Source organism: Pseudorca crassidens, chromosome 16 (genome assembly GCF_039906515.1).
Source record: "Pseudorca crassidens isolate mPseCra1 chromosome 16, mPseCra1.hap1, whole genome shotgun sequence".
NCBI lineage: Eukaryota > Metazoa > Chordata > Mammalia > Artiodactyla > Delphinidae > Pseudorca > Pseudorca crassidens.
In genome coordinates, this window is record NC_090311.1 from 81,196,058 (window position 1) to 81,211,383 (window position 15,326).

At 44.6% G+C, this 15,326-nt stretch overlaps 1 protein-coding gene across 4 annotated transcripts in view; it reads left to right on the forward strand.

Annotated features, from left to right (window-relative positions):
• Nucleotides 1-15,326, forward strand: part of SIPA1L2 (signal induced proliferation associated 1 like 2) — a 219,921-nt gene that overhangs the window by 153,346 nt on the left and 51,249 nt on the right. For all 4 annotated transcript variants that reach the window (XM_067711090.1, XM_067711089.1, XM_067711092.1 and 1 more), the window contains exons 7-9: nt 285-442; nt 6,085-6,661; nt 10,577-10,851. In XM_067711090.1, coding sequence (XP_067567191.1) covers nt 285-442; nt 6,085-6,661; nt 10,577-10,851 — 1,010 coding nt within the window. The remainder of the gene's footprint in view (nt 1-284; nt 443-6,084; nt 6,662-10,576; nt 10,852-15,326) is intronic.

Genomic DNA, 15,326 nt, shown 5'->3' on the forward strand with positions numbered 1-15,326 from the left:
ATGTGCTATCATTTCAGGGCAAAAAGTGATAAAGATGAAAAGGAGAGAGAACACCAGTTGCCTTTCAAAGCAAAAGATGAACTTAAATATCGAGGCTTTTCTTTCCATAGGTCTTTGGACGCAGCCATGTCAAGGAGCCCTAGCTTCCGAAGGATGACTCTGCTTTTCTAAAAAACTCCTTGAAATTGAATGCTGAGTGAATTGTATACATTTACGTATCTTGTCTTTACAGAAAACCGTGTCTGTAACTCTGTGTGTGTGTGTGTTCACTTTCCTGACTGCAGCTCCTGAGGAAAAGGCACATAGGAAATGACATCGTGACCATTGTTTTCCAAGAGCCTGGAGCACTTCCTTTTACTCCAAAAAGCATCCGGTCCCACTTTCAACATGTCTTTGTCATAGTCAAAGTGCATAATCCGTGCACTGAAAATGTGTGTTACAGGTGAGTCCCTGGCGTTTCATGCTCCCAGGGTTGTTCCAACAGGACCTCATTCCCCAAAATGTCTTCCAATTAGTTTTCCAATTATTATTTCTATGCCCATAATTATCCTTTTTTTTTTCCTAATTATATTTCCCACAGTCTTCACTCAGGCACTTTCTTTCTTTCTTTCTTTTCTTTCTTTCTTTTCTTTTCTTTCTTTTCTTTCGTTTTATTTTTGGCTGTGTTGGGTCTTGGTTGCTGTGTGCGGGCTTTCTCTAGTTGCGGCGAGCGGGGGCTACTCTCCGTTGCGGTGCGCGGGCTTCTCATTGCGGTGGCTTCTCTTGTTGTGGAGCACGGGCTCTCGGCACGCGGGCTTCAGTAGTTGTGGCTCGCGGGCTCTAGAGCACAGACTCAGTAGTTGCGGCGCACGGGCTTAGTTGCTCTGCGGCATGTGGGATCTTCCCGGACCAGGGATCGAACCCGTGTCCCCAGCAATGGCAGGCGGATTCTTAACCACTGCGCCACCAGAGAAGTCTTACACTCAGGTACTTTCTGTAAGAAATAATTGTCTTCTTCCCATTTTGAAACAGTGAAATTCCTAGCAGTTCACAGTCCTAGGTTTCGCCTATCCTCAATGTTAAAGACTTCCTCCAGTCCCTGCCAGACCATCGCTTGATTGATAGCAGCCTCGGAAGTGGAGGATCTGGCCATTTCAGTGCTTCCCTGAAAGAAGCGCATTCTGGTGGTAAAATGTTTCTTCCCGTCTAAGAGCTTGGAAACACACACACACACACGGTGGTGTGGTGGTGTGTCGAGATAGGGGTTTGACACTCGCTTTGGTGATTTCAAAAGGCCATCCAGGTGCCTTGGAATCCCGAGACTGACGAGACCTGCCCTTCCTGTACCCATGCTCTTCCTTAGGAAGCAGCTGTCCCCAAAGGCTCCTGCCTTGTGGGGTGTCAGTAAAAAAGCCGGTCTCTGACCTGAGTGAGAATCCAGCTCTCCTGCCCCCTCATGGCGCTTTGTAATGAGTTAGCTTATTTTTTGGAGCCTTCATTTCCTTTTCTGAAAACTGGGGATAATAGTACCCACTTCAGTGTGTAGTTATGAGGAATGAATGGCAGGAATTATGCAAAACCCCTGTTAGCGTTCCTGGCGCTCATCTTAAAGCAGTGGTTACCAGTTGAGCAGCCTCCCGGACCTGGATGGGGCCCAGGCCTGGGTATGTGTGAGGGGCAGAGGGGCCTGTGAACTGCAGCCGTGCCCTCCTAGGGGCAAGGAGACCGGCCTGTGTGCTGGAGTCGCCAGCTTGCATCCCCACCCCACGCTCTCCCCATCGGCATGGTTTCCCCCGTGGTGATACTTGTATGCACCTCAGTTCAAGACCCCTGGCCCAAATGCTCAGAACGACTTTTTATTGAAAAAAAAAAAAGTGATATTTGAAAAAAAGGACATCTAGTCTGTATAAACGATACGCTTAAAACCGGTGACGTTGGTGCAAACATGCTCAGTCGGCTTATTCTTCTGGACCTCCCCTAATGAATGGTAATTCCGCAGAGTAATCTTAAAGGAGCCTTCCTAATGGACTGGAAACATAAGCCTAGGGCTTTACTGCATTTGGCGTTATTGTAGAGGCTGCTATTCTTAGGTCAGATCAAGTATTTTTAATCCCTTTCTATCTTTAGTTTATGTTTCTATCATGAGCTGGTTGATTAGCACAAAAAAGTCTTAAGGATAAGTAGTACCTCTTTATTTTTATTTCTTTTAGGTTTTCTGTGTTGAATTAAATGACCGGGGAGGGATGCTTTCGATATAGATCTTACCTGTCAACAAAGTGGCTTGCATTATGTTTCCTGTGGTAGAAACGAGCGTGTACAAATGGTTCAAAGATGGGGTCATTGCCTTTGCAGATACCACGTTGCCATCACTAAATTATCACTTACTAATGAGATTCAAATGTGAAGCAGTGGCGTGCCTCTAGGTTCTGGAAGTGCCTCATAAACGTTCGTAATGATCACACTTACCACCTCATGAGTGTCCTTCGAAGAATCAATCGTGATCTTCTGGAAAACTAGTCAAATCGATTCCATGACGATTTTAGGAAGATGTGTTTACTCTGTCACAGGGAATAAGGTTACAGTGCCCAGGTTTTCCAGAAACACCTCATAGGTCTGTTTCCTATGATTTCCTCAAAACATACCAGTCACAAAATAAATTCGTTAAAATAATTTCCAAGGAAATGATAAAATAGAGTCCAGGTCTGCTGTTTTCTAGGTTGCTCCGTCTGAATCACGGGTGCGTTTTATAGAAGGCTGCGTTGGTCGCACACGCTCCTGTGACCCCCATGCATCGTTCATCCCGTGCGCTTTGCACAGGCACTGAGTGGCAGTGAGTTCTGGCGGATCACGACCTGTAGTACCACATAGCTCAGAGGCGTGGTCCCGGCAGACTGCTGGGGCGAGATGCCCTCCTCTGGTAAAAGCGTGCTGCTAACCAGGGCACGCGTCCGGAGTGTGAAAGAGCAGGCTCCCACCTTCCAGAGAAGTCCGAGGCGTGCCCCCTGGATACAGCAGGGCTCTCTCTCGGTGATGCTGGGGCCACTTGAACCTAGAAAGAAATAATGGGGCAACATCCACAAAGCTCCATGTTATATAATTTTAGTCTAAAATTATTAAAAAGCAAACTTAACTGATTGCCTGTTTCTTTATGCGGGATTCTTTCACTTCAATGGTTGTAGCCATTGTAGAGCTAACTCCGAGGGATTTATGTGTTTGTGTGCTTTTCAAGATAAACTCTTGGCAAAATGCATCCTTTAATAACTGAATGAGTAAACTTCTTGCTGTCTGGAGGCTTAGTAGCTAACTGTCACTTAAAAGGGAAGTATTATCTATATAAAACGATGACTTCCATTTTAGAAAACTTACTATGTAGCCCCTTCTTACAAACATTAGATGATAATGTTAAATCGATGATGAAAACGATAATTATTTGAGTTAATAATAGCTTAGCATGCATTATTTTGTTTAATCCTCGTAGCGTGCTTTTGAGGATGGTACTGTTTTAACCCCCGTTTTACAGATGAGGCACTGAGGGATTAAGTAACTCAGAGTCCCTCAGAAAGTGGTGGAGCTGGACTCCTACGAGGAACACCGGATCCTGGAATCTGCTGTACCCCACGTTGCTTTCCTAAAACCCTTTAACTGGCACATGAAGGAAGGCTCTTCTTTGTACTGTTGCCCTCAGTGGAGGGGTCTTATGTCTAAATCATCAGTAAATGCTATCAAGCTATTTGGGTAAAATAAGAAATTCTAAAACATACTCTTGTTTCCACCCACTGGGAATTATCCCAGTCTGACAAAAGAATATTCCATCTTAACTCTGCTTGAAAGCATTACGGATTATATAAGCTTTGGTAACCAGGGGTTTCTAATTGATCCCCATTCTCAGACTATCATGGTGATCATGGACTAGTAATAGTAGTAATAGTGATCATAGTAACAGCTGTGCCTGGATTCTGCTGCTTTTTTGGTACAACTTTGATCTGAGCTGCCTAGGATAGTGGTTTTTCGAGCCACACTGTACCATACTCTGTAGTGGAGGTGTCCAGTTAGACATTTGGTTTAATAACTTGGGACGAGAAGAATCGCCCTGTTAACAGATGTCTCTGTCTGGCCACTCTGGAGCTCCACAGTGAGAGCCGTCTTGGAACACATTCAGATACAAAAAGTTCGCCCTGATGCTTCGGCGTGAGTGCATCCAAGCTGTAGTCAGAGAGGAGCTTGAGATCCACAGAGCTAAGTGCAAAAAGCAATCCTGTAAGGTGTTAAGTGGGATTTGACCTCCTCAGCGTTCCAGGGGTAAAATGCTCCCAGGAACCTGTGCTCATCACTGGAAGAGAAAAACATGCTTAGGAGAGGTGATCACATGAGTTGATCGTGGCCAGTGTCGGGAGGGCAGGGTCCAGTGCACTGAGAGGCCACTTGAGCTGGTTGATCGTTCTGGTGGGGAAGCAACAGGTGTGGCTACACTACCCACAGGCCAGACATGTAGCTTTGGGACAGCTCTCTACGAAACAACACCTGAGGACAAGTTAATTCCTACTCAGTCTAGAAGGTTCTTCCTAAGGATGGTAATGAGGGGAAGACGGGTCATATATGGTGTCAGCCCGTCAGCCATTTGGAACCTCCACGATGTTCCTAGGACCTTCCTTGAGGACATGAGTCAAGTCCCCCCACCTCCCTCTCTGGTTCAGCGCCTTTGCTACCATGCACGTGAGAGAGTTTGGTCTTCTGTCCCAAAGGGAAGCAGTCCTTCCCTCCCCTTTCACGCCAGCTAAGGCCCCGCCCAGACCCTCTTCCATCTTATAGCTCTTTCCCCAGAAATGATGAACGCTGCTGAAGGGTATGCAGGTTACAGCAAAGGGGAGAGATCCCTGGGGACTGTGACCTATTTGGCGTCTAACCAGCCACATTCCAGAAAAGGAATTCACACCTAATGTTTTCATTCCTTAATCACCTCTTTCAGGATTTTCTACCATGAAGAAGATGAAAGTAGGTTGCTTCCTTTGTTTATCCCAACACAGAAAATACCAGCCTGGGCAGATGTGGGGTTGGTTCCCATTCTTGGTCTGCAGCAGCTGCTCAGTAACTGGGGAGTGCTGTGGGGTTCATTCATTCACTCACTCCAGTCCTTCACCTGCTCATTCATTAATTCACTCTTATTTCAAAAAGGATTTGAGACAACGAGAGCTTCTGTCTGATACAGGGGAGAGCATTATTGGTTTTGCCATATTAAGGTGGTTATTGCCGTCACTATACGTTTGATCTTTTCAGTCTCTGGAATCTCTTAAAACTTTGTTCCTATAAAATCTTCATCTAGATTTTCAAAATGTGAGCAAGTGAGCATTTCCTTAAAAAAAGTGACATTCAAAACTTCGGGCCCTGTAAGCATGATCATTGTGCCCAATAGCAGTGAGATCGCGAATAGCCGGCTGGGCTAACCGCACTGCTGTTGAAAGTGTCACTGCCTCTCGGTGGTGACCGGCCACAGAGCTACAGAGCACCAGCCTGGCTACTGATCCCTCATCCCTACCTTAGTCAGCTCGCACAGCCGTGACTAGGACCACAGACCCGGTGGTTTAAACAACAGACACTTACTTCTCACAGTTCCGGAGGCTGGAAGTCCAAGATCAAGGGGTTGGCAGGTTTGGTTTTTCCTGAGGCCTCTCTCCTTGGCCTACAGATTAACTGCCGTGTCCTCACATGGTCTCTCCTCTATGTGTGTGCATCCCTGGTATCTTCCTGTGTGTCCAGGTTTCCTTCTATAAGGACACCTGTTAGACTGGATTAAGGCCCACCCTAATGGCCTCATTTTGACTTAATCATCTCTCTAAAGACCCGATCTCCAAACACAGCCACATTCCCAGTTACTGGGGTTTTGGACTTCAGCGTACAAATTTTGGAGGGACACTACTCAGCCCCTAACACCCCCTCAACTACTGAGTTTGAAAAGTTTTGCTGAAGAAAAACTTGATACCCAGAAATGAGCATACCAAGAGGCTACAGAGTAGCTGGCTTCAGTCGCAAGTGTGGGTGTATGTCACATTTCTGAAGCTAACTATTACGGCCTCACAATTCATCTTGTTTCTCCTTTTCCTCCCTCAGTGTTGGAGTTTCTAGATCAAAAGATGTGCCACCGTTTGGTCCACCGATTCCCAAAGGCGTAACTTTCCCAAAGTCAGCAGTATTCCGGGACTTCCTTTTAGCGAAAGTAATCAATGCAGAAAATGCAGCCCACAAATCAGAGAAGTTTCGAGCGATGGCCACTCGGACGAGGCAGGAGTACTTGAAGGACCTGGCGGAGAACTTCGTCACGACCGCCACCGTGGATACGTCCGCGAAATTCAGCTTCATTACCCTGGGTGCCAAGAAGAAGGAGAAAGTAAAGCCCAGGAAGGACGCCCACCTCTTCAGCGTCGGAGCGATCACGTGGCACGTTGTGGCGCGGGACTTCGGCCAGTCCTCGGACATTGAGTGTCTCCTTGGGATTTCCAACGAGTTCATAATGCTGATCGAGAAGGATTCCAAGAACGTGGTCTTTAACTGTTCCTGCAGGGATGTCATTGGGTGGACTTCTGGGTTAATGAGTATCAAAGTGTTTTACGAACGAGGAGAATGCATCCTTCTGTCCTCGGTGGACAACTGTGCCGAAGACGTCAGGGAAATTGTCCAGCGATTGGGGGTAAGTACAGGTTTCTGGTTATCCACCATCCTTAGCTCTGCAGTCCCAGATTCACAGTAGCTTCTGCTGTGGAACTTCCACCCCAATTACATCACCTAGGAAGTGAATTACTAGTTCTTAGGGGTAGAGTTTGATTTAATTTTTTTTAATTTTTAAATTGTTATTTTATATTGGAGTATAGTTGATTAACAGTGTTGTGTTATAGAGCTTGATTTTCAATGCTGTGTCCTTTTGAGCTGTTGCTGAATCCATGAATGGTGGCGAAACACCCATTACAAACTGATCGGAAAGGAAAAGTGAAGCCAACTTTCCAAAGGGAACATCGGGATATATTTTCATAGTGTTTCAAGGAAGGACAAGAATTTGCTAGACATTATGTCTGTTTGTAGAGACTGGCATGACAGTACCTTCCCAGGGGGAAATTAATAGGCACAGAATCACCGTTGACCATATTGATGGTCAGAGTAAGCCCTCTTCGCTGTTTCACCTCTGCGTACTTACACAACAGGTATTTTTGTTTAGTCTGCCAGACTGAATATGTTATTAATCTTGCAGCCAGTCTCTTACAGAGGTTTTATAGAATCACCCATTAAGTTAGAAAGACTTTAAGAAAAAAGTCATAAAAAAGATGGTTATTTGCAGTACAAAACCATGATGTCCGTGGCATTTAACAGTTGTATTTCTACTTCATATTTTAACAAAGGAAGATACGGATTTTAGTTTGAGTATATACAGTAGAATTTTAAGAATAAATGAAATATAAGAACAAAGCGTGCTTTGACAAAAGAATTTTTCATGTGTAAATCTTCCCCCAAGGGGATGTATATTTCATTAATTAGAGAAGATTTAGTCAGTTACGGATCATGAGAAAAAGAGAAATTATACCCATTTCCTGCCCCCTTTCCTCCCACCAAATATAAACCTTTTATTATTCCAGACCACATAGATGAGACAATGCAATCATGTCAGTGTCTGCTGGCCTTGGAGGAATAATGTCATTATTTGCAGACGCTCTTTACAGGAAAGGGCCTCAGTGTGTTCAACAGTATTGAGGGCGTATGTGCGCAAGCTGAGATGTGATTCAGGGATGATTAAGTGTGTGATCAGTTTACGTATCTGGAGAATTGAGTTATCTCGTTAGTGTCAGGACACATTGTGCTTTTAGTAATACGGCAAATACTTCTTTTTAGGAGACCTACTGAGTCATCATAATTTGTGCTCCGGAAAATACAACATAAACACACCCCCTTCACCAACCACCAAAATGCACGTCCCGTAGGTTCTGACACGTTCACTGTTCTGTGGACCCCATTCTACCATTTTCCTAGAAAAACGACTATATTGCTAATGTGACTAAGGTGCCTGATATCTGGAATATATTTGAGGAAGTATATCCTGTATCTTGGATGACTTGTACCAGGAGATGGTGGAAACAAACCAACCCAAAGACTGTTGGGGGGTTAGAACAAAAGGCTGGTGCAGGACAGGAGCAACAGAAATGGAAAGGAAGAGGATGAAGCTGTCGTAGTGGAGAGATGGGGAAGGGGTGCTACTGGGCAGATGGTGAACTCTGCATTTTCTAGTGGTGGGAAGTGAAATCAAAGGTGTCTGCTATGCAGGTAAAGACACAGGTGGGGAATAAGAGCTCCCACCTAGGGCTTCCCTGGTGGCGCAGTGGTTGAGAGTCTGCCTGCCGATGCAGGGGACGCGGGTTTGTGCCCTGGTCCGGGAAGATCCCACACGCCACGCATGGCTGCTGAGCCTGCCCGTCTGGGGCCTGTGCTCCGCAACGGGAGAGGCCACAACAGTGAGAGGCCCACGTACCGCAAAAAAAAAAAAGAGCTCCCACCTAAAGGGACAGGTAGGGCCGGTCACTCCCAGCAGAGCCCAGGCTTGGTTGAATGCTCTCCTGTTGCCATCTGGAAATTCTCAATAATTTTTGACTAAAGGGCCTGCATTTCTGTTTTGCACCAGACTCCGCAGATTATGTAGCCAGTCGCGGGTACATGGATAGGAGGCCACCATGTGATCATTGAGGCCAAGTAATTATGTGACGAACTCCAAATAAATGGAGAGCTTGATCCTTCAGCCTTTGCAAATGTTAAGAAGTAAGGAACAGAAGTGAGAAAGAAATCGCAAAAAGTAGGGGACGTGGCAGGTGGTTGGAAGAAATAAGAGACAGAACAAGTAGGTCTCGGAAAACCCTTTCACTCTTCAATCTGATATGTGGATGTTAAATTTCAGCTGAAAATTGCATCCATATTGGAGAGGAGGCTGGGCACGTGTCAGATGTAGTCTTTTGGTCAGAGAGCTTAGTTGAAACAAAGCTGAAAAAGAAGTGAAGGACAAATTTATTCAGGTTGTATATATTACAGAAGTGCCTTTTCAACAATTTTAAATTAGTTCAGTTCGTAACTTTGGAAACTTCAGTCTTTCAAAACTTCACCACTGAGACCAGCAATCCCTTTCCCCATTTTCCTAAGCCCCAAACTGTCACGTGTGCCTGATTAGCAGGGTGGGCGCCGTGGCGGTAATAACCACGGTAACGTCTGCCACACCGGTGATAACCATGAACCAGCCCCGGTGCCACAGCTGTACTTACAGTCGTAGGTCTTCTTAAATAGGAATCTGTGTATTCAGAGCGTGTTTCATGGAAATGAAGCATTTATTAAAACTGAAACTCTGTGCTTTGGGGGATACGGGTATGATACCTCCCAACTTTCAGCTGCCCACAGATAAGTGATGCCGTGGTCATCAAATGATATTCTCAATGAGCCCATGTTTTTCTTTCAGTGCATGTGGGCTATTGTCATTAAGCACTTCTGAGGGTGGCATTAACTAATTATTGGTACTTTAGTTCACTGAGTGGGATGCTTGTCTACAGACACCAAGGAGGCCAGCTGACTGGCCACATTTGATCTGAATGGTCCTTACCACCCAAGCAAGCAAAGGGCAGTCTGTCCCCAGGAGAGGGATCCTAGGGGCTAGAACAGGATGTCCGCAGGCCTGGTGCACAGAGAGCACTTAAGGTTTTCCTGACAGTCTGACTTCCTGCTGCTGCCCATCCTGTGGGCAGGGCGCTAACTGTTAGCTTGGAAAGGCTTTGGGCCATTTTTTTCTCCCTTGTTTGTATATGGTACACTTTGCATGTCCATTCAACCATCCATGGACACTTGAGTTACTTCCACCTTTTGACTATTGTAAATAACACTGCTAAGAATGTGGGTGTACAGATACCTGGGTGTGCCTCTTTGAGACCCTGCTTTAAATTCTGTTGGGTATATACCCAGAAGTAGAATTGCCGAGTCTCGTGGTAATTCCATTTTAATTTTTTGAGGAACTGCCATGCTGCTTTCCATAGCTGCTGCACCATTGGGCCATTTTTTTAAGTTGAATAAAATTGTCTAATAGGGAATTCCCTGGCTCTCCAGTGGTTAGGACTCGGTGCTCTCACTGGCAGGGGCCCGGGTTCCATCCCTGGTTGGGGAACTAAGATTCCACAAGCCACACCATACGGCCAAAAAAAAAAAATTAATAGGTTTTATTGCTTGATGGGTGAAAGGTTTCACATGTTTTCAGTTGCTTCAGTCCATCTGGAACAATGGAATTTATATGCTTAAGAGCCGAGTCAGGTGATGTAGAAAGGAGACGGGGCGGGGTGGGGGGGGTGTTATCAGAACCCGTCTTAAGCTCACAGGCTCTGGGTCAGTGGCTTCTAGGAAAAAGCAGGACACCTGTACCTGGTTTGCCTTTGAAGAATGAAACCTTCATTTTACTTTTGTTATTTTCATTGCGCCTGATGCCAGGGGTAATTACGGTAAAGTCTGGATTGAACCGTGTCCTTGTCTTGTCATCTTGTCCCTGGGATGTGTGCCCCCCCGCAGCGCCACCCCTCACGGTCCCCTTCCCCCTTAGATCGTGACCAGGGGCTGCGAGACTGTGGAAATGACCCTGAGGAGGAACGGGCTGGGCCAGCTGGGCTTCCACGTGAACTTCGAAGGAATCGTCGCAGACGTGGAACCTTTCGGTTTTGCGTGGAAGGCCGGCCTTCGTCAGGGGAGCCGCCTCGTGGAGATCTGCAAGGTGGCCGTGGCCACACTGACGCATGAGCAGATGATCGACCTTCTCCGGACCTCAGTGACTGTGAAGGTGGTCATCATCCAGCCCCATGACGATGGCTCGCCTCGGAGGTAGGCTCTCATCCACGCTCGCTCCTTCTTGGCCTCTGTGGCAGGTGCTATCCTGCAAGGTCCTCAGAAAGTGTGGTCACACGCACCTTCCACCTAAGTTGTCTGGACGTCAACCATTCGGGCAACTTCAAAGAGCTTTAAAAAAGTCATTAGTATATAATAAGTGATAAACTGTCATTTTCTAAGCATTTTGTTGGGACGTTGAAGTCATTGGTTAACAGGATATTTAAGAGATCTCATTGATTTAGGATATCAACGTGTGGAGGAATATTGGGACATCAGATACAGTGTTTGGTGACCATTCCATTCTGGTTGAACTGGTCCAGGGCTTTCTCATAAGCTGTCATGGGACACCTAGGAAAAGAAGTGGCTGGACTTGGAAAGCTCAGAGCGGATGGGTGGGGGCTAGGGACAAGAATGGGATTAGAAAGTGATACCATTCCATCGTCAATAGAAAGTTCTCATGCTCACTATCAAGGAAGCGTTAGGCCAAGGGGAGAAAGAACTCTCACTAAGAACAAGCCACCCACCTGGCCTTGGCCCCTGTTGCGCAGCAGTGTCTATAGTGGTATCTGGAGTGCATTTTCTGTGCCTCTCTCTCAAATGCAGTTCCCTACTGGCTGGCCAAGAGCCCTGGCTTTGGAGGGATGAAGCATGCTTGCAATCCAGACGTTAGCTGTGTGATCTTGGGTGGGTCACATGCTCTCTCTAAGTTTCCCTTAGTATCTGTAAGATGGCATTATAATATTGCCCGCCTCGTACTGTGTGATGAAGATTAAATAAGGTGATAATGTGTAAGGCACTTAACACCTTCTGGCATGATCAACACCTTACTCATTTTAGTTAAAAGAAAAATAAACTAAAACTTTAGGATATTCATTGGAATTTTTTCATGCTGTAAAAGAAATCCTTACTCAAAGATAGCAAGGTGACTGTGCCCACTTCTAATCTTCTGTAGTAACTCAGGTCACTCTTTCTACCCTGTCCGTCTCCTTTGCCCATCCTCCAAACCAGCACCGTCCAGTCGCACTTTCTCTGATGACATGTTCCGTATCTGTACCGTCCAAACAGTGGCCACTAGCCGCATGGGTAGCACACACTTGAAATGTGGATAATGTGACTGAGGAAAAGGAGTTTTCATTTTAACTAACGAATTAAGGTTCAGTTAGCCGCATCTGGCTCGTGGCTGCCATATTGGATAGAGGAGCGCTAAACCATGGTCTTTTTTTAGAAAACAAACCAGTGGTATACCACCTTCCTCTCTGGTTAATGGGCAAAATTTTGCAAAAGTGTGTTTCTGTTGGTTATCTAACCATTTGCCTCCTGCTTGACTTTCTATGGTCTTGTTTCCTCTATCTGCCCAGTAAGTTTACAGAATAAAAGTTAACGAGCTGAAATTCTTCTTGAGAGTAGTAGCCGCATGTCGCAGGAAATACCCAAGGTGTTTCTTGTTGCCTTGCAGGATTCTGTCCCATTAAATCCATTTGCTCCCCAAGAATCCCATGAATCACTCATGGTGGTATGCGTACAAGAAAATCAGAGACAAAAATTACTTTCTTAAAAATGAGTCTTGGAAATAACAGGAAAATCCTTTAAACTTGGAAGCTAAAATAATTTTGTAAGTGTCAGCCTTTAAAATAAATTTTAAACCCGTTATTAGAAATTTTTCCATAATATAAATTTCTTTCTTCATTGGCTAGAGGTATAGGTTTGTAAATTTTGTGGTGAGAATCAAGTCTTTTCATCTGTCTTAGAGGCTGATTACTTCTATAGAATTAGACAAAACTGTTACCATGTTCTCCCAAAATTAAAAAACAACATTTCTCTCCTATTTTTAGTTTTGGTCTACTGTTACTCAGTAAGACGTTTCTTTTAAGCTTTCAAGAGATCTGCTTAATAAAAATGTTAAAGTTATCGTTATATTTGATATTTAAAACATATGATTTAGAAAAATAGAATCTCCTAAGAAATACGGAATTGTTTTTCAGCTAAAGCAAATAAACAAACAAAAACTACCATTTAAAAGTCCCGGGCTTCCCTGGAGGCTCAGTGGTTGAGAGTCTGCCTGCCGATGCAGGGGACACGGGTTCGTGCCCCGGTCCGGGAAGATCCCACATGCCGCGGAGCGGCTGGGCCCGTGAGCCATGGCCGCTGAGCCTGCGCGTCCGGAGCCTGTGCTCGCAACGGGAGAGGCCACAGCAGTGAGAGGCCCGCGTACCGCAAAAAAAAAAAAAAAAAAAAAAAGTCCCGCCTGTTATTTTTTTATCCAAGGGCATGTTGTCTGCTTTGGTCTGCACGTAATTAATTCTTTCTTTGTTTTAAATGCAAATTCTTTTATTGAAGCTATTCAAGATATTTAGAGATTTTGCCTTTGTCTCCTCAGAGTATCCTTAATGTCATTCCCTGAAGATGCAGATTTTTCTCCCGTTCAATCTGGAATAACCGTCTTCTATATTTTTAACCTTAGCCAGGATTAGAACTAACTGATCGCCTGGTAGTAAACACTCCAGAATTGGCCTGCCTGTCACCCACATTTCCAGAAGCCAGGAAGCTTTTAAGCCTAGCATGTATCATTTGAAATGCTTTCGGTTCAGCCTTCCAATTTTCTGAGAATTTGAATTTGTAAATTTGCAAACCCACATTTTTGTTAGTTTTGGATCCTGGTTCTGCCTGCGACTCTCTGAGCACCCGGATAAAAGTGCTCGCTGCTGTCCGGCAGCCTCGCATCACACACAGGAAGTTATCCGTGCAGTGACAGCCGTTTGCTTTAGACTGTGATGTTGAGTATGAAACGTCATTTTTTTTGTTTTGTTTCGTTATTTTTAGCATCTTTATTGGAGTATAATTGCTTTGCAGTGTTGTGTTAGTTTCTGCTGTATAACAAACTGAATCAGCTATACATACACATACATCCCCATATCCCCTCCCTATTGCGTCTCCCTCCCACTCTCCGTATCCCACCCCTCTGGGTGGTGGCAAAGCACCGAGCTGATCTCCCCGTGTCATGCAGCTGCTTCCCACTAGCTATCTATCTTACATTTGGTAGTGTATATATGTCTGTGCCACTCTCACTTCGTCTCAGCTTACCCTTCCCCCTCCCCGTGTCCTCAAGTCCATTCTTTACATCTGTGTCTTTATTCCTGTCCTGCGCCTAGGTTCATCAGAACCTTTTTTTTTTTTAGGTTCCATATATATGTGTTAGCATACGGTATTTGTTTTTCTCTTTCTGACTTACTTCACTCTGTATGACAGACTCTAGGTCCATCCACCTCACTACAAATAACTCCATTTCATTTCTTTTTATGACTGAGTAATATTTCTTGTATATATGTGCCACATTTTCTTTATCCATTCATCTGTCGATGGACATTTAGGTTGCTTCCATGTCCAGGCTACTGTAAATAGTGCTGCAATGAACATTGTGGTACATGACTCTTTTTGGATTATAGTTTTCTGAGGGTATATGCCCAGTAGTGGGATTGCTGGGTCGCATGGTAGTTCTATTTTTAGTTTTTTAAGGAACCTCTGTACTGTTCTCCATAGTGGCTGTATCAATTTACGTTCCCACCAGCAGTGCAAGAGGGTTCCCTTTTCTCCACACCCTCTCCAGCATTTATTGTTTGTAGATTTTTTGATGAGGGCCATTCTGACGGGTGTGAGATGATATCTCATTGTAGTTTTGATTTGCATTTCTCTAATGGTTAGTGATATTGAGCATCTTTTCACGTGTTTGTTGGGAGTCTGTATATCTTCTTTGGAGAAATGTCTATTTAGGTCTTCTGCCCATTTTTGGATTGGGTCGTTTGTTTTTTTTGATATTGAGCTGCTTGTATATTTCGGAGATTAATCCTTTGTCCGTTGCTTCGTTTGCAAATATTTTCTCCCATTCTGAGGGTTGTCTTTTCATCTTGTGTATGGTTTCCTTTGCTGTGCAAAAGCTTTTAAGTTTCATTAGGTCCCAGTTGTTTATTTTTGTTTTTGTTTCCATTTCTCTAGGAGGTGGGTCAAAAAGGATCTTGCTGTGATTTATGTCATACAGTGTTCTGCCTATGTTTTCCTCTAAGAGTTTTATAGTGTCTGACCTTACATTTAGATCTTCAATTCATTTTGAGTTTATTTTTGTGTATGGTATTAGGAAGTGTTGTAATTTCATTCTTTTACATGTAGCTGTCCAGTTTTCCCAGCACCATTTATTGAAGAGGCTGTCTTTTCTCCATTGTATACTCTTGCCTCCTTTATCAAAGATAAGGTAACCATATGTGCGGGTTTATCTCTAGGCTTTCTATCCTGTTCCATTGATCTATATTTCTGTTTTTGTGCCAGTACCATACTGTCTTGATTACTGTAGCTTTGTAGAATAGTCTGAAGTCCAGGAGCCTGGTTCTTTCAGCTCCGTCTTTCTTTCTCAAGATTGTTTTGGCTTTTCGGGGTCTTTTATGTGAAATGTTGTTTTAAGTTTCCTCCCCACTCTAAGC